Here is a 23,072-nt window from a genome sequence, read left to right as displayed (position 1 = left end):
ATGGTTACATTGGTCAGACGGATCAAGAATGCCCGGCTCGTAGGTCGGCCCGATAACGGAGTCTATGATCTGGAGATTACGGATGGGATCGTCAGCTCGATCTCGCAAGCCCCGGGCTATACTTCGAGCGAAGAAGAAGGTCTTGCCAACAGCAAAGGAGAGATGGGGGAACGCCGGACCTCGTCTTCTAAATCTGGACTTGACCCGGATGGAACCGGAAATGCACCTGCAAATATCAGCATTCACGGCGACGATGCCGATGACAATAGCAATAATACTCATGCCGACGACGACGACGAGATAGACCTGGAAGGACGATCCCACGTAGCCCCATCATTGATGGACAGCCACGTTCACTTCAGATGGTGGGCCCTTTCCGAATCGAGGATAGATCTCTCCAGCTGCAAGTCCGCCAGAGAGGTCATCGAGACTATCCAACGAGTCTTGGCAAGGGATTATCTAGGCTCCGCAGCCGAAGACCAAGGGTTGGGGATGAACGAAAGAGGACCCGGTTCGGTTGAACGTCTAGGTCTAGAAGAGGTGCTGGGCGAGAAGAAGAAGAAACCCACGAACACGAGCACCTGGCTGGTCGGTCAACACATGCGAATGTCAGACTGGCCCGACCTCCCCTCCCTAACCCGATCGACGTTGGACGCCCTGACCGCCCCCTACCCAGACTTGCACGGGTCCTTGAGCATCGTATTGATATTCAACGGGTTCCATTCGCTCGTCGCCAACTCGGCTGGTTTGAGACGGTTTGGGTTCGATGACGAGGAAGTGGAAGTGGAGCTGGGGTTGGATTCCGGGGAGTGGGACGGAAACGGGCACGATGGGCACGATGGGCACGATGGGCATTTACAGGAGACCGAGGCGTTTGCTGCGTTAGGTGTGATGAACAGCGTCGATGAGGAAGAGGTCGACGAGATGGTCATGAAGATCAGTCGGGTTGCTGCGTGAGTCCCGCAGATTGTCGTCATCGCAACTGCCAATGCCACGAATTGTCCCCGTAGAAAGAAGCTGAGAGGCAGTCGGCTCGACTCCGTTACATATGACCTGGGTAAACAGGTCCCTTGGAGTGACCGAGATCATCGACCTAGAGATGGCGTACAACATGACCGACTGGAAGCGTCGGATCGCGCACGGGAACGACCTCTTACGCATACACGCCGGGTTGTATCAACCGCACCTCGAACAAGCCATCCAGCTCGATCTCAAGACGGGCGACCTGGTCGAGGGGACCCGTGGTTTAGTCCACGTCGGCCCGCACAAGATCATCACCGATGGAAGCCTCGGTTCTCGGACGGCTTACTGTCACAACGCTTACCCTGGACGCGGGGATGATCACGGTGAATGGGTGTACGAGGACGAGACGTTGGCAGGGATGACCGAACGGGCGATCAGTCACGGCTTCAAGCTCGCCATCCACGCTCTCGGGGACAAGGCGATCAGCAAGACGTTGGAGGTGCTAGAATCCCTCCCTGTCAGGCCGCTCAGTGGGAGTACAATCGAACACGCCCAGCTGCTGAGGTTGGAGGATCGAGAGGCTTTCAAGAGGCTCGGGTTGATAGCGTCCGTCCAGCCGGTCCATATGATCGACGACAGGCCGCTATGTGCGACGTTCTGGCCGGGAAGGGAGGAACGAGCCTTCGCGTATCGGTCGATGGTCGACGCCGGCATCCCTTTGAGGTTGGGAAGCGATTGTCCCGTGGCACCTCTACAGCCGTGGGAAGCCATGGCCGTCGCTGTAGGTCGCACAGAGAAGGGGTTCGAGGAGGATCCGTGGCATGCCGAACAAGCGATCGACGTCGAGACGGCTTGGAGGGCGACGACGTGGAGTGGCAAGAGCGGGATCGAGGTTGGCGACCGGGCAGATATAACACTGATCGATAGGGACCCGTTAGGGTGTGACGCAAAGGGATTGAGGGAGACCGAAGTACTAGGGACCCTGCTGGGTGGAAGATGGACGTTTCGGCGGATGTCAGACATAAACGGTGCTGGGCCGAGAAAACGCGTTTGACAGAAGCCAGAAGAAACCCCTGCGAGGTCTATGTTGTCCGCGTTCGCATCACATATGAGTTGACATCACGATCCTCTCGAGGACGTCGATCAGCAGTAGACCAGGTTTTCTATATGACCTCTCGAGGCTTTCTACATGATCATACTCACTGCATGCACCTAGGACCGTTGTTGTTCCACATTGCGAGAGAAAGAAGGAACAATCACATTGACATTTGCATATCCCCGTACTTTCACTGATTCATCCTACACAATTGCTCGATCAGGTACTCAACCAGCTCCGTCTCGATTTGCATCTAAATTGTCGTCGAGATCGACCGCACCGATCCGCCAGGTCCCAAACTCGTAGTCTTACTCGGATATGTGCAAAATACCTTTACCAAGCTTGATCGCGCTTCGCTTCGCTTCGGATTCCCATCCTCGTCCGACGTAGACCGCTTCTATGCAGCCATACGAGACCTTTAATCGTTTGTTTCGATCATTTCGCTTGGATCTGTCGCATCATGCGCCTGCTCCATCCTCTTAACGCAGTCACGGAAACATTCGTGCTCTTGCTGAGTGATCGCTTGACCGGCTCGTTGGTGACTGTCAAGATCTAAATCCTGTTGGACCAGCTGGATCCGGTCAGCCATGTCATGTATCATGATCCTGAACTGTCCATGATGGTTGTGGCGGTCGACCTGGTTCGTCAACTGCATGTCGCGGTATGAGCGAAAGAGGCGTCTTGTGAGCTGTGTCATTGCAATCGGTCAAGACAGCTCACATGTAAGAGGCTGTCCTGCCACTCGCTCTGCTTCTTTTCAAGCGACCCAAGGATCGGAGTTGCCGGGTTGTCTCCCTGGCCGAATCGGCGCAGACCGACCTGTTACAGTGCAAAAAGCGAAATGATTGTCGATGTCGTAGGAACTCGGCCCGCTTACAGTCGACTCACCTGAGAACACATGCAATAGAGCAGCGATTCCAGGTCATCGACAAAGCGATGCAGTCTATCCTGCACCAGTCGTTTACGGGCGTAAGAGACCACCTTCTCACGCCACCGTTTGTCGGCCGAGCCTTCCGGTACTACTATCGTGCCGTCCGCGTTTGTACACTCCTCAATGGTCCGCAGGTCCCGTGTACGATCGTAACATCGATGCTTGTGCGCGGCGATGCTTATCATGAATGTGGATCCTGCAAACCCGTCATCGATTCCAGCTTTGATGTAGGCATCGGTAGAATGCACCGGATCCACGTCTCGCCGCTCGCCAGAATAGATGGCGCTCCCAAAGTCGATGAGCACCCCTGCGTATGTTGGGGGCTGACCCGGTTCCTCGACGAGCCTTGCCATGATATTATCATGCGTAACGTCGCGATGGTGAATGCCCTCGCATGCGAGATACCAGAGAGCCTTGGCGACATCGATATATATCCGTAGAAACTGCTTCATCGAGAGATCTTGTATGACCGCCAAAGGGTTTGCCGGTTGACTTTCCAGTAACAACGCCGACAAGGCGACGGTATCGCGCGGTTCAGATTGATCTTGATTTCGCTCGAGGGGCTTGGCCGCTCCAATATTAGGCCGGACTATATAGTCTGGTTCTTCGCTCAAGTCAACCAGACCGAACGGTTTCGGCAGGTTCGACGCTACCTCTTGCCATTGCGGGATCTCTCTCATCAAATCGGTCCGACGGAAAACTCCCTTGTCCTCGATCTCCGGGAAAACGTGCTGAGAGAGTGGATCTTGAAGTAATCGCAGAATCTCGAGCTCGTGTGCAAATTGTTGACGGCCGGTACTCATCCACGAAGCCTTGCACAAGACCGGTATCTCCTCGACATCGGAAGGTCCTGTGATAGCTCCAGCCCATACGGTCGTCCTCTTGCTGATCGGTTCATGACGTACGTCACGTACACCGTTCCAAGCGCTATTCAGCGAATGTTTCCCGTTGGGCTCCCAATGCACAGTCTCCTCAACGACCTCAGATCCGAAGCGACGACTGATCCGCATGTCCGATCTTGGTTGCCAGGCAGGTGTGAGACGTTCCACCGGACCGAGCAGGAAGATCATCCACCGTACGAGATCGGCATGTTGTGCCGGGTTCTTCATGTCGATGAGGCGGGACGAGCTGTAACTAGCAGGTCCCATGGACCAGAAGCGTATTCGACTTCCCGTCCGGGTGAGGCTGAGGAGCGGACCGGCGATGGGGTGACCGTGAGCGAGTTGAAGCTGTGCCGTCAGACGCAGAGCAAGTAAGCATGACGACACAGAGCAAGTAAGCAAGTCGGCAGATGTATCTTCTTATCGGGATGACATGGCAGGTTAGGTCTCTTAATCTCCACGAGGACTCACGATCTGCAGCGCTTTCCTCGCCAAACTTCCTCTTAAAGAGTTGTCCATCGACCAATGCTCGTGTCCCTCCCCAGATGCACTGACCAAATACGTCTTAACCGACTTGAGAACATCAACTCCACTTCTCAAAAACACAATATCGTCCAGATTCTCAGGCCCGGGGTCTATGTAACGCTGGGCCGCCTCCAACCGGTCATACCCAGCCCAATGACAGATCTTGCGGTAACCGGGTCCGATGATAGCAGAGGCTATCCCGTTCAAGAGAGCGCAGAGCCGGATCGATCCGGCATCGTTCTCTGAAAGGGCGTAGGGAGGTTTTATATCGAATCCCAATCCCGATAACCCTGTGAGGGATTCAAATTCCTCCAACTCGATCTCTCCTCCCCACGAGGGCTTGAGGAACCGTTCCAGCTGCGCCTTCCCCTGATCGCTGGCGAGGTAGCGCAAACCATTCTCTAAGAGACGGGAGAAAGCTTCGTTATCTTTGGGGTTGACGACGTTGACGATCAAGAATCGTGGGTCGAATGCTCCTGATAACTGGCCATTGGCCCATTCCAAGTTGTCTTCAAACACACCGTTGTCATCGTTCTTAGACTCAGTGAACATGAGATTGAGGTAGGGTTCCCCAGCGTCTTCGTTGTTGTGCCCACCATTGACATCGTTATCGCCCTCGCAATCGACAACACCTTCGTCCGTTGCTTGATATTCCGCCCGATCTTGTATCAACTGGTAATTAGGAAACCTCTTGACGGCGAGCGAAGATCTATATTCCAGCCTGCGCCAGACCTGCTCAACACAGGCTTTGCGGAAGGCAGCCGAGTTCTCGTCCATATTGATGGTCTGATCGCGATCGACCTCTATCTCATAGGCGGTATCCCGGATCCATTCGTCGTAGAGGTCGCCCATGTTCTCGTCGTAGCATATTGTCAGCGGGATGGCGTGGCGGCCGGTACTGAATTGCTCGACAGTGCTCGTCATGATCAGCTAAAACCTGGATGTGCTGTGGTGCTGTGATCGACTGATGTTACAAGCCAGGTCGAGGTGTGAGAACAGATGTACGAAACGTTTCTTGTTGTAACTTGTAGATCCAACGAGAGTCAGACATCACAAGCTGATTGTACTTTCGGGTGGAACCCTGTCTTCACAACACAAGCGGCAAACCCGATCTTTCTCGACTGGGAGTTGACTTAACCCCATAGAGTTTGTCTACAATCCACCGGGGTGTAAAGATCCTGGGTCTCATTATATCAAGCCTTGATCTGCTATTCGATCCTCCGTACCGCCCAGACTGGTCTGACACGTACCCACACGGTTTGGAACGCATTGTCGGGCACTCAAGCGCAAGCCCTATACTTCCTCAACAAGCAGAACATGCTTGATCATTGGCAGGTGGGGATGGAGCTAGAAGGGGCGCGAAGGGTTTATGAAGTCAGGACCTATGGATATCCTTTAGAGGAGATGTCCTTGGTGGGGAAGGAATCAGGCTCTTTGTACTGGTCTGGTCCTCTTGGTCCCGGCAAAAACCCAGACGAGTGCTGCCAACGGCTATAAATACCGCCGATATATATACTCATTTTTGGTCTGTCCTACTAGTAAAATGGTGGATACTGGCAGATTATATACTTGTATACTCGTAATCGTATTGCCATTTGTGATGTGGGGATTTTCAGAGACCAGGGCCTGACGGTTTCATCGCTGACGCGGCGCTTCTGAAGAACATCGGCAGGGGTTCTCAAACGTTACGTATCATTTACAGAAGTCCTGTTTACGCTTCTTCAAAGGCGAGGGAGGTTCATATGCGGCAGCCTCCCAGGCCTGCTCCCCTCGAGACAGGTAAGACCGTTTTCGGGGCGACCTTTTGACCTCCTGTTTGATCTCCTGTTTGATCTCCTGCTTAGGAGACCCCTTGGTTGTGGCTGCCCCTGTTGTACAGTGAGGTTCGCGCATAGACGGAACACTTTGTTAGCGATTTGCTAGGCGCGCATTCCGTCCGAGTGTGGCCGTACCTGTAGCCCGCTTCGCAGCTGAGGGCGTCGCGGACAACTCTTGTGCCACCTTTTGAGCACTGCGGGTAATACTTGCGGGGGTACTGGCTGAACCAGGGGAATTGGCTGTACCAGAGGACCGGGTAACGGGGGGGTCCTTCCTATAAACACACCTCGGAGGCGGTTAGGGATGAACGCTTCTCGCAAACAAGGACATACGAGTACTTACTCGTACCCGAGCTCTCTTTGGTAGTCTTGCACTTTGACATCTTGAAACATTTTTACCCTGGATCATATTCAATCGTGGTCAAGCCCACCCGATAGCTATGTCAGCAAAGTCAGCACCATCGGCTTGCAACGAACCCAGCCATCACCCACCCCTCACGCTGACAATGACAAGCGCAATCTGCTCTATGGCAAAATCCATCCCCCCATCTATCATTGCCGTCACAACCTTGTCCAAGTCAGACGGGAGCAAGACATCAAGTCGGAGCAAGATATCAAGTCGAAAGAAGAGGTCAAGTCAGAGGAGGATATGAAGATGGAGCAGGATGTCAAGCCGGATCAGGGTGTAAAGATGGGGGGCCGGCCTGCAGTGCTGCCGTACTACGTCGACTGGCGACCTCCCCGCAATGACTCTGAGCAGCGTGGGTTCCCTAGTGGCTGTATCTTGTGTGTCAAGCTGAGAGTTATTTCTTCTTGAGAGTGTTTGGGCATGGGCAAGGCTCGGGCAGATGGTGATTCGCATGTCAGCTTCGGGATCGCGGAAAAGTATTGAGGTCTAGGTCTCGAACCCCGACGTCGTTTCATCGCTCAGCGAGACGTGAGCTTTAAACCTTCGAACTCGGAGCAATTCTGGAAACCGTCCATAACTCGCAAGGTCACTTTCACAAGCGTGCCGCAGGGCTGTAGAAAATGTCATTGAAATTCCTGCCTCGACTGGAGTGGGTAGTATATAAGATCGAAAGTGAGATCGCCATATCGTCGCAACGTCAGGTCGTCGGGCAACTCCGGAGACCCTCGAGCTTGATCAACCACTATACCTACGCGAAACAACCCTGATCACTCTATTCGCTATTCGACTCGTTCGGACTACCTAGACAGATCAAGACAAACATATCATGCTACCCAGATCCACCGGAACATCCACTTACAAGCCCCTTCCGACCGATGCCAACCTGGTCGACCATGACCACGACCACGACTGGCTGAGGAACGCCGACGACGTGGACATCGAACGCCAAGCTGGACTTCCGACCTACCCTCCACCTCCCGCCCCGACGAACACGAACGAGACTGTTCATCCGCCCGGTCTGACTACTTGGACTTACAACCCCGTATGGCCGATGAGGGGCGAGAAACAGCGGGCTCTGGGTCCGATCGCTTCTTCACGGCAGGTCAGTCGCAGCGCCCGCCCCCTTTACATACTCCATACTGAACGAGCTTCACTGACTAATAAGCATCGTAACTATCGCAGGCAGCGGTCGAACTCACTCGCCGAGCCTTTCCCTCGTTATGTAACATTCCAGATCAAAAGATCACCTTCGAGGTATCCCCCGACAAGGACATGGAACCTTTCGGGCCGAACATCATCATCCTCGACGATGCGTGGGAAGCGATGGCCACAAGTCCAGCGAGACCGATGTTGGTTTCCGTCAGGGAAACACACGAGGAGACCGAGAAGCGTGAGTTTCAAGCCTGTCCTGATCAATCCAGACGAAGCAGGTGTAGGGGGCTGTGAAATCGATACCGTACCGTTCGATTCGCTTACATTCGGATCTACATTCACATTGCATACGCCACTGGGGGGATCTCGACGTCGATATCGGTAGGAACGGCACACGAGTGGAAAGAGTGGTACAAAGGCGTCGCTACGGTCTTCGGGTGCATCGCGGGAGTAATGACGCTCTTCATAGGCATGATCGCTTGGTTGAGCAGCGATTAGGGCGACGGAATGGGTCACAAGGGAAGGAGAGCGGCATTCTGCGGAGAACGAATGGGCTCCTTGGTCATCGAGGCGAAAGAACGAGCAGATCGGGCTGAAGGGCGGCGAGATGGTGATACGGGAACCACGATATGGTTCGGGTGAAGACAGGGATAGGACAACCGGCTCGAAGTGGACGACCGGGTGCTGCCAGCTACGAATGTCTATCAGAAGATCCTACGCCCTAGTCGGCAAGGCGCAAGGCGACGAACAGACAATTCGCCTCGTTTCGGAGGGCGACGCTGAGAAGTTGGGGCAGAGCAGAGGTCAAGCCCCTGCCTGATCTAGACCGGATACGATGGACGGGAGTCTATGACCGTGATTCCGCAACCGGTCCGGAACGCAACCCGCCGGCGAACAGGGATGGCTTCAGGGATCTAGCACAGTGGCCTTGGTACATGGCGTAGCGGAAGACGAGGCTTATCGTGGACTGGAGGCTTACCGGAGAGACGGTGTAGGATGCAGATGTAGCTGGTCTTGTGATCGGGGAGTGGAGTGACCGGCCGGTGTGGGTCGGGAGCGAGGGCGTACTCATTGTACATTTTTTCGGAATAATATGCAATGTCGCATCAAGTCGGAGAGCAAGTCAGTATGCGAGTCACATTCTGTTATATCCTGGCCCTATGGTCGTCGGGTGGGTCGCGGTTTGCGATTCTCCCGTAACAGAAGGATAGTAGACCACCTGAGATTGATGTTCCAAAGGCGCTCGAAGAGGTGAGTTCGATGCATGCCTTTGACGTGTTGCCCTTGCACAGCCATATTGGCCTTCGTGATGTGATGTTTTATGTCCGCTCGGCTCATTTCCATGACGACCTGGATCTGAGGGAAGCCGCCCAGCAACTCCTACGCGAATCAGCTACCGCAGCAGGGCCTTCCAGAACCCTCTCAAAGCATTTCAATTCTTGCAAGATGGCTACAGAGGTGTGGTACACTGCACCCTTGCGGGCATTTTACAAAGGCACAAATGTGTTGCAAATGTGTTGCAACTGAGTTGTATGTGCTTATTGCGGTGGACTACTGTTATAGTATCCGCGGTACGCGTATCAAACATCCGCGTCGGGTAGTTTTACAGGGACCTCCGATGGGAGTTCCCGTACAGAGTATATCTAGAACACCCCCTATGTGTTTACTGTAATGTAGTACTAGTTGTACTACATCCGTTATTACATTCATTACCTTACCCTTACCTTCTAGTCCCGTGTGATACTATCCCAGGCTTGCAGGCAAGCCTAATAACTACCACTGGTGTTGTTAAAAACTCGTTTAGAAAGTAGAGCAAGAAAGAGAATATAGTAGGTTACAAGCTGATGACCGTCATGCTGAAGGCACATACTTGACTGACAGCTATGGTCTTGACAGGCTATGCAAAACGTGCTCAAGGTATGTCATTGACTGTGGTCAAGGAGAATTCTGAACTGACACCGTTTGCCTGCCTACCACTTATCACATACTTTAGGCATCCAACTTTACAGGCAAGACCATGCCAGTCACGGTTGCAACCGCCTTTTTCAAAATGGGTGGTCTCTCTGAGTGTACTCCATACAGCATTCAGGTGAGTATGATAGTGGGGCAGAACCTTGGACTTGGTTAACAGAGCATCGACATGTTCTCAGACAAGATTAGTGATGGCCACAATCAAAACGATCACGTGATTGTCTTCAAACAGACGTTCGATCATCTTGCTGAAACCATGAACGTTACCTTCTGCTGACCGTCTTAAGACGGTCAAGACGACCACGTTGAACGTTTAAGAAGATCAAGGCGGTAAATGGTCAAAACTGTCTGATCACCTGATTAGAAAAAAAAGCAGTATGTAACGGATGAAGTATATACATACAATGGGCCTATTATAATAAGCACCTACGGGAGATGTAAAGACAGACCCCTGTGGGGATGTCAAGAGGTGTCTCCGAGGGGACCCCCGAGTGTTATAGAGGTCACGTGACGCGTCAGACGCGCTGTACGCAACTCCCGTATGCGACTCCCGCCGGGGGTACTTTTTGGTGTTGTTGTTTTGATGTAGAACTAGTACCTCTGTAATAGCTCTACATCCGTTATTACATTTAGATGTCTACCCGTACCTTGCCTCATTCCTGCGTCCCGGCAGCCTGTCCAGGGGCGTCCCCATCGGGGGTCGCTCCCGGGCCTTACACCAAGGGGGTCTCTTGCGGGATCAGCGACACGTCATGTGACGGCTATAACAGCTGGTAGATTGCTAACAAGATGTTCCACCTGCATAGGATGTCACAGACTCAAAAGTAAAAGACATGGCTCACCTTCTTGGTAGCGGTGTCTTTAGGCCCTGTGTTCCCAAACCACTATATGAATGTCTCATCAAGGTTGCTGCTGGTATGTCAGATCGGATTCAGCCAAGAGCGTAATCAGGCATCTGACAGAGATCTCCAAATGCTATCACTCCACCGCACAGTTGTAGAACAAGGACTACATCCCCCTCCACCCTCAATCATAGACAACCTCCTGCATCATACTGTCGACTTCCTCTCCAAGTTGCTCACCAATTTTTTGACCATTTCCAGTGATCATCCGGCTCAGATCAAAGTAGAGGAGACAAAAGAAGAAGAAGCAAACTTTAAACTTTACATCAGGATTTGCAAAACTATAGTTGGGGAAATGAAGACGGTAAGTAACTGACAGCGTTATTAGAGGAACTGGGTATTAACCTAACTGGTTTTGGCACCTACAAAGGTTATCAATCAGCTTTGGCGGACCCGACCTGTCAACATGCCTGCTTTGGTTGCGATGGTGAAATATCTCAAAGGTGGAAATGACCAGGTAGTCTACAAGAAATGCATGGGAGAGACGGTTGTATCCATGAAGGGTTGCCAAAAGACAGATCTTCAGACTGTGACATTGAAGTTTGCATTTAGTTGTTGGCTACATAGCTACATCGTCTTGCGCTTCAGAATAATCAGGATGGAATGGATAACGAAAAGTTCAGACTCTTTAACTGTTGAATATGGAGACGCGATACCAGCGAAGTCCGAGGGATATACCAAGCATGTATGACACGCCGTTTGCAGCAATTTAGCTCTTCGTGCGCACCCATCATTAGCTCATTAGATGCTTGTAGAATATTGTTGAGCAGGGAATTCGCCTTGTCAAGTCCAGGTATTGGGCGCAAGTCAGAGTTGCAGGGTGCATGGGTTGTTCAGGTGATCCGCCGCTTCACCTCATATCTCCATCACGCATCAACAGACTCGCAAAGCGTCTACCAAGCTTCAAGGTCATTCAGACCTTTGGGTCCCTGAATATCCTCTGTACAACGGATCCGAGTACAAGACGACACATTAGTAGCAGCCTGTATGGGCCTGCATCCCACTCGACGGCCGTAGCATCGCCGAGCTAAAGATGACGGTCGACCAAGATCAAAACCTCGACCTCGGCAACGCTCATCAACCGAGAACGACCACCTTTGAAAGAGCTCTGGCTCTACTTGACGAACCCGTACGATCGAACCAAGCTTCACAACGACGACCTAGACTCAGGAGTAGTCTAGATGCGGATGGGGAATCGACCTTCTCGAGCACTTCTATGGATGCCTCCCTCCATTCGGTATGTTGATGGTCGTATGACAATCCATGGGATATGACTGTTTTGTTGATCATCAACCATCAACTTCTTTTGACCTCTCTTCAGACTGCTTTGACTTCCCCACCTCGACGTCGAACACGAACCTCCCACCCAAACACATCGCTGTCTGGATCACCGCTCAAAGACTATCTGAAACGACATTCTACCGAGTCGCAGGGATCAGAGGCAGAACGAGCGTCGACGTCGACGCCGAGAGCTTCCTCCTCCTCGCATACCGACCGAGGTCATAGAGCTGGAGATCGCTCAGGGTCAACATCAACCTCTATGTCGACTTCCACTCCCCGTAACTCGACGGAGATGCCTTCCCGTCAGACCTTCACTCGCGATCCGTTCCTGGACGACCAGACCATCGAGACTGGCACCTCTACCCCTACGGGCACAAGAACGGGAACGGGCGAGGAAAGATCATCAGCCACAGCGAGCCTGTATGTCAGTCCTCGGCGACCGCTCCGGTCTAGCATCTTCGAATCTTCCCCGAGGATCCCTTTACCCTCCCCTTCACACTCCACGTCGGCCTCGGCCGTGGCCTCGACGTCACCTAGAATGACTAGTCGTGAGAGGGAGGTGCAGAGGGAGAGGAAGAGAGATTACTCGTACGAGAGGCCTAGACAGACGAGCGCTACGTTAAGGTATGCCTTGGAGACCTCTGTCAGGCAACGACCCCTTCGTCAGGACCAGGATCAAGACGGGTATAGCGACGGGGAAGAACAAGGAGATGGAGATGGAGATGGAAATGGAGAAGACGTTGTTAGGGCGCAGGGACGGTCGCAAAGGGGTCATCCAGGACACGCCTCGTTCCTCGATACCGAGTCCGACCCGCCTACCGAACTGGACGAACGGTTTCCAGCGATCGACCCTGCGCCCAGATCTTCACCTCGTCCTCCTCATCCCACCGACCCGAACACACTCGATGCGGGTCGACCGGAAGAGCACTCGCATGTACAATCGACGACCTCGAGTTCGACTTCGAAATCAGTGGACAGGGGTTTACCGGAGCAGGATATCTGGAGAGAGACGGAATCCGATTATATCCGTCTACCTAAAACGGTAACCGTATCAACCCCGCCCGAGCTGGCTAGCGTCAAGGGGATCGACGTCGAACACCTACGTAGTTATGTCAATGGCCGGGCTAGGGAAGCCAGAACCATGGAGGATGACTATGTGGACGACGAGGCCGGTTTCGCCGCGACGCACTCTGCACCGGTAGGATGGACGTCGAGACACATGTTGCCCGACTTGCCGCTCTCAAGGCGTGATCTGGAAGAGACCGTACAAGGTCTGAGGGATGAGATGGAGTCGATGAGGCTTCAGCTAGAGACTGTCGTCAAGACGGTCGGGGCGGGGTCGAAGCAGAATGAGAATGAGAATATAACTCCCGTTCAACCGGATTTGCCTCAGGTGAGCACTCAGTCGCATCAAAGTCGCGGTTGACAAAGCGGGCAAAGCGGTCTGACTTTGGGATTCTCCGGCCTTTCGCTCCCTGCAGCATGTTTTGAACGCCCTCATGACCATCGACGCCTTGATCCATCACACCTCACTTAACGAACGTTCCCCGGAACAGGTGTTGTCCGTTGGCAATATCGAAGAGATGACTCGACGTATACAGGATTGGGAAGCCATCGTCAGAGGGCGACAGTCATCGTCGCCATCGCCGGTCCCGGTCACCCCTATCGAGACTGGACAGCAGCATCAATAGTACCAGCAGAGCGGTCCCCTTTGCGACCTGCTTATCGAAGAGAGCTGGTCCTCCTTCATTTCGATTTTTCAGATTCGCAATTTACGACTTTACGAAACAAGGCCATTCATCTGATACATAATAACGAGCTCTAACAACGACCAGTCTTGCCACATGTATCCACGACTATAATGACAGACATATGAATTGCTCATTCAAAGATACGATTGTCTAGTTCACTGCTGACTTCCATCGTGCGGCCATTATCTTGGCGTCGACTGAATCAAACTGATCTCGCTCGATGACAGCCACTAAGAACGCTACAGCAAATGTCAAGGCCTGTGTCGCCACCAAGGTCAAGCAAGCGGCCAAAAAGTACAAAAAACAAGCCCTCCACCCGATGCAAGAACCGTGAGTGCTTCTTGGTCTCTCTCGATTCAAACAACATACCGATCGAATCATACCGGTCTCGACTTAGGGCAATGAAAGGATCATGGGTCTGGTACGAGGCCAATGGATTATGTGAGGTGCAGGACATTGAAACGATGTCCGAGATTCTCAATCCACACCGACTCGACGACGTCAAGTGCTGACTCTTGTTCCAGGGGGAAACCGTAGAGATGGCGGCGGAGCGTGAAGGGGTCACGGTAAAGTGGATGAATGCGTGGATCGAGGAACAATACCAGTTCAAGGTCAAGAGCGCTCTGGGCTGGGTCCGCCGATGGGTTGCGTATTAGATCGGTACCGGTTCTTTTTGTATGATCGATTGATCCTCGCCATAAATATATACGAATTGCCACAAATGCAAAGATGGAACGTTATCAAGAACTGATAGGGGGGCGGTATTTATCTTAGAGAGGCGGTGAGAAAAGGTGGAAATAAGGTCCCCCCTAACCCAGGACCTCCCCGTAACATGAGCTTTAGATCCCCTCCTCCCTGATCCCCTAACCCCCCTAACCCCTAACCACTAATTCCCATAACCCCTAGCCCCTAACCACCTAACCCGGAACCCCTAATATTACCCTGGGATTGACTGAGAGGTTTTGAGAAGCCGCCGGTGACTTCGTCACCCGCGACTTGGGTTCAAAGTTGTTATTTCCACCTTTTGAGACTTCTCGCCCTAAGACACCGCCTCTCTAAGATAAATACCGCCCCCCTAACAGTTCTTACGTTATCGTCATCTTTCGGCGCGGTCCGGTCAAGAGGTTCCGCACTCCTGGCTGACCTTCAGCTGCTAACATGCACAATGTATCGAGATCTCGACATGTTCGTCTACTAACAGCCAGGCAGTATCTTTCTCGCCTTGTTCAGAACTTAGACTAGATCGATCTGTTCATTCGAGTGTGAGACCTGTCAGCCGTTAGCCGGAAGGACACCGTGACGTCTCTACTCATCGGTTAGGTGAACACCGTTCTCTCGAACGATACCGGTCGAGGACCGGCTCAAGGAATTAACTGGACAGCGGAACGATATGGAATAGGAACCAGGAGCCATTGTTTATCCAACAGGTCCCCGGTACTTAACAAACAGCCCGCCTGTTTGGATCGCACTGGCCTTCCAAGAAGCCACACGCCGAACTAGACATCCCTCGGATATCAAGACCTGCCCCGCCTAGCCCTTGCTCAACATGTGGGAACGATCGCTTCAAGACCTCATCCGTGGTCTCAGATCGCACAAAAACTCGTCCAAGGCCGAACTAGATGCGTTTCTCGAAGAGGCCATGTCCGAGATACGGGCCGAGTTGAGGGGGAAGGATATGGAGCTCAAGGCCGAGGGGGTCGTCAAGATGTGCTACGTGAGTGGGGTTCATGCTGGCTCGGTCTGAAGCTTCGGTAGCTAATAGGTCATATCTGGTCTGTCTTCGACCATAGCTCATGATGCTACATCCACTGGCACCGCCTCCATCTTTTGCGTTCCATGTAGTCGAGGTTATGAGCAGTCAGCGGTATCATCTGAAGCGTACGTCTAGCTTGATCTCTACACCAAGTGTCACTGTATGAAGAAATACTGATTCCACGTCGTATCTAGAGCTCGGATATGTGGCAGCTCCTATGGCATTCTCTTTCGATACGGAAGAGGTCGTCTTGACTGTAAACGGTATCCGCAAGGTGAGCATGCAGCAATCAGCTGAAGAAGTCTGATTCGGAGCAGATGCTGATACGGTGTTGTCTGGCGGTTCTTGTAGGATCTACTTGCATCCCATGCACACCTGCCGCCACTAGCCCTCATGGGATTATCTGATATAGTCACACCTGCACTGGCAAGAGACGTCTATGCCGATGTTGCCACCCTGACGACGCATAGTCGACCTCACGTATGTGCCCTGCCTAGACGACTTTGTCATACGCATCCATACTCACCGCAACCCTCACGTCGAACTTCTAGGTACGAAAACGAGCCGTCCTCGCCTTATTCCGTATTTTCGAACGGTATCCCGATGCCATGAGGATGGGATTCAGCAGACTGAAGGACAGGCTCGAGGACGACGATCCCGGTGTGGTGTCGGCGACCATCAACGTGATCACCGAATTGTCGAGGAAATCGAATCCCAAGAACTTTTTACCTCTGGCGCCTCAGCTGTTCGAGCTCTTGACGACGAGCAGCAATAATTGGATGTTGATCAAGATCGTCAAGCTGGCAAGTATTTTTCGGGATTGGACCTTGGAGAGACACTCAAGCTGACTACCCGGCAACCGATACACAACCGTAGTTCGCCACGTTGACTCCGATCGAGCCTCGTCTCGTTCGGAAACTGCTGCCTCCCATCACCAACCTGATCTCGACTACACCCGCCATATCGCTGCTATACGAATGTGTACGCACGTGCATCACTGGGGGTATGCTCGAAGGACGCACGGAGGCCGGCGACGCGCTGGCTCGGGTTTGCGTAGAGAAACTCAGCACCTTCTTGAGCGATGAAGACCAGAATCGTAAGTAAAGATGACAGCTGGACCAGTTTGTCAAATTCACCACTGACTCTGATGACAGTCAAATATATCGCCCTATTGGCAATGGTCAAGATCGTACCGACGCACCCGCATCTGATCGCCGACTACCAAGATGAGATCTTGCAGAGCTTGGACGATGAGGATGTCAGCATTCGAATGCGAGCTTTGGAACTAGTCTCCAGCATGGTCAGTTCATGGTCGCAATCGGACACCGCTGAGTTCGTTCTGACAGGGCTGAACTGTTCCTACTCAGGTTAATCGCCGGAACCTGAAGGAGATCGTCACGGAACTGATATCACACCTCGTACCCAAGGAGACTAAATCGGCCGGTCGCAAAGACGCAGCAAGTCTTCTGGCTCAGACGGCCGAGTCGACAGGCAGTCCTAGCGGTCAGGCCAACTTGGTATCGCCTGCATATCGACTCGAGCTCTCTCAACGGATCATGGACATGACTTCGGCCGAGACCTACGACAACGTGACCGACTTTGAATGGTACATGTCCGTCTTGATCGATCTTGCATACGTTGCGCAAGCCCCGATCGGGGCGCAATTGAGGGCAACGATGTTGGATGTGGTCAGCCGAGTCAAGAGTCTGCGAGGCTATTCGGTGCAGCTATGCCAGAGGATATTGAATGACGAACACTTCTCGACGGCAGCATCTGCGGGTGACGAGACGTGCTCCGAGGTGGTCTATGCGGCCGCCTGGATCTGTGGAGAGTATAGCAGGTGAGTGTGGGCGTGACCGAAACGCAGGCTTCATCGAATTGACAGATTTGTTCCGATGTCCTAGCACACATGACGCGCCCCGCATGATACGCGATTTGCTTCCAACTTCGGAGACTGAGAGCGCTTCTACAACGGCCGTGCGGTTGATGGCGGCTGCCAAGGTGTTTGGCAGGTGGGCCTCTGACATTTCGGTCGACTGGAACATCAAAGTTCGCCAACAATGCTTGGACCTGATCGAGGACATCTTCATGGCCCTGAAAGAAGGGCCAAATCTATCCGAGCTTATTGGGCACGAGCGGGTAAGTAGGCTTGACAAGGCGACTTTTAACTCTCAGCAGGCTGATTTCGGCGATGTCTTATTCTCCGTAGGCATCCAACTTGTCGCACCTCTTTACCCTCATACGAAATGATGTGGAGAAGAACGTCGCTCCTAACGATGGCGACGACATGCCTGCTGGCATGCGTGAAGGGTTCGCCGAAGACGATGCAGGGACAACACCCAAATACCCAAAGTCCCTGTTCCTCTTGCTGCCTCTCTTCGACTCGTACGAGCTGAATCCCGTCGGCTACAAGGCACAAGAACGAGTCAGCCTGCCCGATGGCCTCGATCTCGATACCCCGCTCGTGGACCCGGCACTCTTGAAGGCGGAATTCGACGGTGTGGACGTGGACAGTGAGGATCAAGAGGAGCCTGATATCGACGCCGGCGAGAACATGGCCGCCTTGCAGGCGGCGATCAAGGCGTCTGATGGATCGGCAAAGCCGAAAAAGGGTGGAAAAGGACCGCGAGTTAAGGCAGATGGCACGCCGGAGAGCAAAGAAGAGCGAGCTGCAGTGAGTCGACCGCCGTCTGTCATCTGAAAAAGGTTTGACATCGTGCTGATTATGATCATCCCACATAGCGACGCGCGGCGCGAAAGGCGAGACAAGCGGGGAATCCGCATTACCTTGCAGCCGACGATGATCTCGACGACATCGACAGCATCCCCATCGTCAAGCTCGAGATTGACGACGATGATGACGAATCGGCTCGGAACACTCGACCAGGTCGTCGGCTGCTCTCAGCCGCGGTGTCAGGTGGGAAATCACCCCGACGTCCCGGTACACCACTCGAGGACAAGGTAGTGGCTCGACCTGAAGTTCAGATCGACCGTGAAGGGGAGATGCCCGAGGGTAGCGGTCACGCTACACCCACTGAAAAGGCGGCTAGGCGGAAAAAGACGAACGGCGGGTTGAAGGCGCTCGACATTGACATGACAGGCGATGACACGGGTCGAGCGAGTCCGAGTTCAAGAGCGACGTATGACGATTACGAACCGGATTCACCGGTCAAGACGGATGATCGGATAGCGACTCCGCCGGTCGAGGTCGTCCAGGTGGTAGCGAAAAAGAAGAAAAAGAAGAAGCGAGCCGTGTTGGCCGAAGATGACGGGGCGGATACGGGAGAGACGCGGTGACGAGACGAGATGTGAGACGGGGTATACCATTTCGTAATAGTAGTCAAATAGGTGATACAATGATGAGCCAGATGTCAAATGAGCACGCCAGGGAACCCTTTTCCCATGCTTGTGTAACATTTTGACCGGATTCGATATCTTTTAATAAGACGGCGAGGGTCGACGAGCGCCGTTGCCTCCTCGTCGGGGCGGGGGAGACCTGCTTCGCTCCCTAGAATCAAAGTACCGATCGTTTCCGCCTGGTGCTGGTCGGCCCCTCCCACCACCTCCTCCACCTCCTCCGTTACGTCGTTCTCCTCGATCCCGGCCATAATAGTTTCCCCCGGGCGGTACGGGCGGATGCTCCTTGCGTGCGTCGATCCATGATCCTTCTCCCCTGGGTGCTCCACCTCCAGCTGCGTCACTAGGTGTGAACCCGTTACTGGTCTTGTTATCCGGTCGGCCGGCGGTTCCACGGATCGAGAAGAGGGCACCGGGAGCGTTGGGTCCTGGACCAGAGACTGAAGGTGGAAGGTGGACCGTGATGTAGAGCGAATCGTTGGAACGGAATTTGCAATCTCCGAGGGTCTTCGATCTCGATCTGAGCGGGGTAGACATAAAAGAACGGCAGCGAGGTTAGACGTGAAGACGACTCCGGGTCGATTAAGTCAAGCCAAATCATAACCACCTGGACTCACCCATGTTCATCCTCGCTCTTATTATCCCTAAGAACGTCCTGCTGAGAAAGATCCGCCAAGTGTCTCGTCTTCCAGACCAAGTACCCCGGTCGGTCCCGGTCGTCTAGCGAGAACAAGCTCTTGATGTTGTACCTAGCGCGATGGGATCTGAGCGTCGGAGGGAGGGTGGTCCAGAGGCGTTGTAGGACGTTTAGGATCGTGGTTTCCGGGCTGGTTGAATAAGGAGTATGTAGGGAGTGATCATGTGGTAGGCGATGGGGGTCGAGCGGGAAAGTTATTTAAACGGAAACCGAAGGACCTGTCAGCTACCGCTATCCTGCATCACTGTTACAAATCTAAGACCTGGCTTACGATACGTAAACGGCATGTTCCAATTTGGGAGACAAGCTATCGATCGAAAAGCCCGGATGGAGGTCTAGCGGGGAAGACGAGATGAACCTAGACCATCAGAATTCGAATATCCCGGATCAGCTTCCTGTGTGCGGTACTGGTAGCTGTGTTTTTGATCTTATGGCTTACGTCTTGCACAGAAAGGGAGTCTGTAGATGATCATCGTGTGTTGCATTGTCGACGATGATGGAGGCAGACGATGTTGAGCAGTAGATAATAAAGCAGGAAAGATCGAAGAGTCAACACGCATATTCTTTCGCATGAGAACCATCTTTCTCTCGCTCGACAGACAGCGTTTAGCGTCTATTCGTTGTGCTTCTTTCGCTCACCTCGTGAATCGACGGCATGCTGGTCCTATAACTGTATGTGGTCGACTCTTGTGTGTTTGTACTTTACAATGGCAGAGTTTGTTGAAGACACACTACTCTTGAGCATATCCGACATGACCATCGACATGTCTACTCGAACTCAGCAGAGGTCCGTTCGTTCATTTTCGGCTTATTTCCACCTTTTTCACTAATTACTACTAGGGTCCCGACTGATGACCACCGGCCACCGGTCCATCTCAAAGTCTTGTCATCAAATCTGATCACCTCAGACATACGATGATGACAGCTCACTCGGCTGACTGTACGAAGAAATTTTAAGCACATCACCCTGCCAAACTGGTCGTCCGATCATCCTAGAGATGGGAGGAGAGTGATCAAATCGTCTACGCCTCTAGGTGCGCGGGCTCTTTCGGGATCTGAACCTGACGTTTCATCGCGTTGAGGTAGACGTCAGGTTGACTGATAGGTCGACATATCTTGCTATCGGACCCAGATAGGTTCTACCATAACAATCTCTATACAAGTAGAACGTCTCCGTCCAAGTACCGTTAGGAAGAAAGACCTGTCTCACAGGCACTCCTCATCCGATCATGACCGCGTTCGCCACGCAAGAACCGTCCGCGGCGTTCGATCCGTGGCGCGATAGGACCCTACCTTATATCCAGAAACACTGCACGTCGAAAGTAGATCACGAACTATCAACCGAACAGTCGAGCCTCGAGGTGAGTAGACGTGCGGGTCGAATCAAGCCATATATGTCACCGCTGATGGGATGATGAACCCCGTTCGACACGCAAACTGTAGATCCTCCTCGCCATCACCCCCGCCGATCTAGACGCGTACCCTGATATCCACCGACTCGTCCAGATCGACGCCTACGACAAGCTCCTGGCTCAAATAAACAAAGCCCTTCAAGTACCAGCAACCTCACCAATTTCCTCTAATCCTTCAAATCCGGCCACTTCTCAGCAAGATGTCTTTACTACGGCTCTCCGCCTAGTGGCGCAGAAGAATCATCTGCGGCTTACCCGTGAGAACGCTGGATTGCTACGGGAATCGATCAGGAAGATCGATTTGTGCACACGGCTTGTTTCCAAACCTTCTGATACGGGAGCCTCATCAAGATCGCTGCCGGGTCATGGTGAGTGCAAACTCATGCATCATCCGCACGGACGGCGCGCTGATTTGACCAACACGTATCGCTGCATAGGTGAAGACGTCTTCAGCGAACGAAATACCGGGTCATTGTTGTCCCGGGAAGCGATCCGACAGACTCCTTTCCAGATCACCGATCATCCAGGTTGTGACAATCGTTTGACGCCTGTTCAGGTCGTCCAAATACCAGATGGATTAGGAGTCGATGAGCCAGTTCCAACTCGATTGGAGTTGAAAAGTTTGAGGTAGGTCGACCCTCTTCATTCCCGCCTGCACATCTCAGCCTCCCTAAAAGAAAGATATATTGAATCGTTTCGATACGCGGTCGGGTAGGTCTTACAAATACCATATGACACGGGACCAGGCGAAGACGTGCGAGACGTACATCAAGAAAACTCTAGGAGCTCTCGGTTCGAGCTCGAAGATGTCATTACAGGAGCGTTTGGCAGGGATGGGCAAGAGCTCCGTCAGCGAGGATGTCAAGGCAAGTCATATTGAGCTACAAGCTAGGCGGTGTACATTTCGACCGATGACTTACATACGGATTGATGATTACCGATCCGAATTTCTAGCCGTTATCGCTGCCTTTGATGAGCAGACGATCGTATCAGCAACAAAAACATCCAGCTCGACCGACCAAGAATCTGGAATCGATAGCTTTTGAAATCTATCGACCTATCAGCGTTCAAGCGGAAGAAGCAAGTTTCAAGCTCGACGAAGAACGTATCATCGCTCCTCTAGGTAAGTATCCACCGCTTTACCTGTTAACTGCTGAGGTCATTTACTGATAGTGTCTGTCAGAGAGCGTTCTCACACCGCAAAAGCCCGTCAAGGCGTATAGAGTCGAAAGAGTCAATATAGCCAAGGACGAATCATGTCCCTCTAGCGATTTCGATTATACGGATCACCTGTACTCGGACGCGTTTAGCGAGGTATCAGAGTGCCTTCAAGTTGCCAAATCTGAACCTTCTGAATCGTCGCCTGTGCAAGAGCACTTTGAAAAACTCGGTAAACCTGCGAGAAGGCACTGGTATACTGAATCTGCGCTGAGTTTCGAGAGTTAACAGATTTACCGATTGTCAAACGACCAACGACTCCCGAGAAGGTCGTACTTCCCACCTTGCCTTCGATGCTCTCGCCAGTCTCGCTTCCATCCGAATTCAGCGTCGACCTTAACTCCAGGGCGGACTACAAGGATGAAGGCAGTGCAAATATGGAAACGGACAATGTCAGTCTGGCCGTACAGGACGACCGACCTCTCTTGCAGGGTCTGAGTGAGAAAGTCTCGATCGTCTTGGCACGAGCGAACCTCGATACCAAGGCTCCGCCTGACGAGAGAATTTCGATGCCCAATCATGATGCAATATTCGCTAGACTTTCCAGTGAGTCTTCGCTGATAGCAAAGAGCCGTTAGGTTTCGCTCATTCTTGTTGTCGGTGATAGTCATAAACCCCAAGACTTCCTTCAAAATAGATAGAGCGCCTCGCCAGCTGAATGATATCGTCGAAGCGTAAGCTCGTAGTGGCGTGGTGACAACGATTTTGGTCCTTATACCTCAATTGTATAGTCACGAAGCCATCACTCCGGAGTCATTCAAGAGCGCGATGCAGAGAGATATGGCCATGGATGTAAGTAAAGAGCGATTTTCCTGTACGTGTTATCGGCGCTGATGATGGATAGTCAATCATCATAGCTGGAATGGAGGTGAGTCAGGTATAGGCCTCTCACAGTCATTAGTATTACTGACAGATCCCTCACTTAATAGCCCTTTCCACGAAATACCGCTGCGTCC

The 23,072-nt window shown here is 52.6% G+C and overlaps 7 protein-coding genes across 7 annotated transcripts; 4 read left to right on the top strand and 3 right to left on the bottom strand.

The window, feature by feature from the left end:
• On the top strand, nt 1-2,017 carry HD553DRAFT_322446 (amidohydrolase family-domain-containing protein; the record flags this gene model as incomplete). Its single annotated transcript, XM_046181292.1, has 2 exons — nt 1-953; nt 1,066-2,017. 2 exons carry the CDS (start codon nt 1-3, stop codon nt 2,015-2,017), a joined length of 1,905 nt encoding a protein of 634 aa, XP_046039019.1.
• Nucleotides 2,018-2,247: 230 nt separating this feature from the next.
• HD553DRAFT_181184 (uncharacterized protein) lies at nt 2,248-4,348 on the bottom strand. The gene is made up of 3 exons (XM_046176950.1): nt 2,948-4,348; nt 2,780-2,878; nt 2,248-2,708 (listed from the first exon to the last, which is right to left on the bottom strand). The coding sequence occupies exons 1-3, from the start codon at nt 4,136-4,138 to the stop codon at nt 2,478-2,480; spliced, it is 1,521 nt and encodes a 506-aa protein (XP_046039018.1). The 5' UTR covers nt 4,139-4,348; the 3' UTR covers nt 2,248-2,477.
• A 1,740-nt stretch (nt 4,349-6,088) lies between these two features.
• HD553DRAFT_339972 (uncharacterized protein) lies at nt 6,089-6,606 on the bottom strand (the record flags this gene model as incomplete). Its single annotated transcript, XM_046182490.1, has 3 exons — nt 6,089-6,264; nt 6,349-6,488; nt 6,557-6,606. The coding sequence occupies 3 exons, from the start codon at nt 6,604-6,606 to the stop codon at nt 6,089-6,091; spliced, it is 366 nt and encodes a 121-aa protein (XP_046039017.1).
• A 656-nt stretch (nt 6,607-7,262) lies between these two features.
• On the top strand, nt 7,263-8,602 carry HD553DRAFT_181131 (uncharacterized protein). The gene is made up of 3 exons (XM_046176949.1): nt 7,263-7,724; nt 7,805-8,012; nt 8,160-8,602. The coding sequence occupies exons 1-3, from the start codon at nt 7,449-7,451 to the stop codon at nt 8,270-8,272; spliced, it is 597 nt and encodes a 198-aa protein (XP_046039016.1). The 5' UTR covers nt 7,263-7,448; the 3' UTR covers nt 8,273-8,602.
• A 2,729-nt stretch (nt 8,603-11,331) lies between these two features.
• Nucleotides 11,332-13,819, top strand: HD553DRAFT_306791 (uncharacterized protein). Its single transcript, XM_046179339.1, has 3 exons — nt 11,332-11,884; nt 11,969-13,321; nt 13,410-13,819. Exons 1-3 carry the CDS (start codon nt 11,681-11,683, stop codon nt 13,617-13,619), a joined length of 1,767 nt encoding a protein of 588 aa, XP_046039015.1. The 5' UTR covers nt 11,332-11,680; the 3' UTR covers nt 13,620-13,819.
• Nucleotides 13,820-14,869: 1,050 nt separating this feature from the next.
• On the top strand, nt 14,870-18,784 carry HD553DRAFT_281572 (adaptin N terminal region-domain-containing protein). The gene is made up of 11 exons (XM_046178134.1): nt 14,870-15,393; nt 15,470-15,557; nt 15,627-15,706; nt 15,784-15,912; nt 15,984-16,235; nt 16,309-16,528; nt 16,587-16,732; nt 16,800-17,272; nt 17,337-17,571; nt 17,642-18,106; nt 18,175-18,784. The coding sequence occupies exons 1-11, from the start codon at nt 15,226-15,228 to the stop codon at nt 18,727-18,729; spliced, it is 2,811 nt and encodes a 936-aa protein (XP_046039014.1). The 5' UTR covers nt 14,870-15,225; the 3' UTR covers nt 18,730-18,784.
• HD553DRAFT_306789 (uncharacterized protein) lies at nt 18,785-20,217 on the bottom strand. Its single transcript, XM_046179338.1, has 5 exons — nt 20,126-20,217; nt 19,926-19,945; nt 19,758-19,844; nt 19,407-19,616; nt 18,785-19,309 (listed from the first exon to the last, which is right to left on the bottom strand). The coding sequence occupies exons 1-5, from the start codon at nt 20,141-20,143 to the stop codon at nt 18,871-18,873; spliced, it is 774 nt and encodes a 257-aa protein (XP_046039013.1). The 5' UTR covers nt 20,144-20,217; the 3' UTR covers nt 18,785-18,870.
• Between the last annotated feature and the right edge of the window lie 2,855 nt (nt 20,218-23,072).

The sequence above is a fragment of the Filobasidium floriforme genome (assembly GCF_021052385.1).
Source record: "Filobasidium floriforme strain CBS 6241 chromosome Unknown HD553scaffold_4, whole genome shotgun sequence".
Lineage (NCBI taxonomy): Eukaryota > Fungi > Basidiomycota > Tremellomycetes > Filobasidiales > Filobasidiaceae > Filobasidium > Filobasidium floriforme.
The sequence above is the reverse complement of the archived record's forward strand: the minus strand, read 5'-3'. Positions and strand labels throughout refer to the sequence as shown.

Bases quoted from the DNA above. Each gene is read 5' to 3' on its own strand.
- HD553DRAFT_181184 (XM_046176950.1), bottom strand. From the start codon at position 4,138: ATGGGACCTGCTAGTTACAGCTCGTCCCGCCTCATCGACATGAAGAAC. The intron at 2,879-2,947 runs GTGAGTCGACTG...GCACTGTAACAG, and splicing joins TCTATTGCATGTGTTCTCAG to GTCGGTCTGCGCCGATTCGG. The intron at 2,709-2,779 runs GTGAGCTGTCTT...CGCGACATGCAG, and splicing joins GGCAGGACAGCCTCTTACAT to TTGACGAACCAGGTCGACCG.
- HD553DRAFT_181131 (XM_046176949.1), top strand. From the start codon at position 7,449: ATGCTACCCAGATCCACCGGAACATCCACTTACAAGCCCCTTCCGACC. The intron at 7,725-7,804 runs GTCAGTCGCAGC...TAACTATCGCAG, and splicing joins CGATCGCTTCTTCACGGCAG to GCAGCGGTCGAACTCACTCG. The intron at 8,013-8,159 runs GTGAGTTTCAAG...CGATATCGGTAG, and splicing joins ACACGAGGAGACCGAGAAGC to GAACGGCACACGAGTGGAAA.
- HD553DRAFT_281572 (XM_046178134.1), top strand. From the start codon at position 15,226: ATGTGGGAACGATCGCTTCAAGACCTCATCCGTGGTCTCAGATCGCAC. The intron at 16,529-16,586 runs GTAAGTAAAGAT...CTCTGATGACAG, and splicing joins GAGCGATGAAGACCAGAATC to TCAAATATATCGCCCTATTG. The intron at 16,733-16,799 runs GTCAGTTCATGG...GTTCCTACTCAG, and splicing joins TGGAACTAGTCTCCAGCATG to GTTAATCGCCGGAACCTGAA.
- HD553DRAFT_306791 (XM_046179339.1), top strand. From the start codon at position 11,681: ATGACGGTCGACCAAGATCAAAACCTCGACCTCGGCAACGCTCATCAA. The intron at 11,885-11,968 runs GTATGTTGATGG...ACCTCTCTTCAG, and splicing joins TGGATGCCTCCCTCCATTCG to ACTGCTTTGACTTCCCCACC. The intron at 13,322-13,409 runs GTGAGCACTCAG...CGCTCCCTGCAG, and splicing joins TTCAACCGGATTTGCCTCAG to CATGTTTTGAACGCCCTCAT.
- HD553DRAFT_306789 (XM_046179338.1), bottom strand. The intron at 19,617-19,757 runs GTAAGCCAGGTC...TTATTCAACCAG, and splicing joins GAACATGCCGTTTACGTATC to CCCGGAAACCACGATCCTAA. The intron at 19,310-19,406 runs GTGAGTCCAGGT...TACCCCGCTCAG, and splicing joins AAGAGCGAGGATGAACATGG to ATCGAGATCGAAGACCCTCG.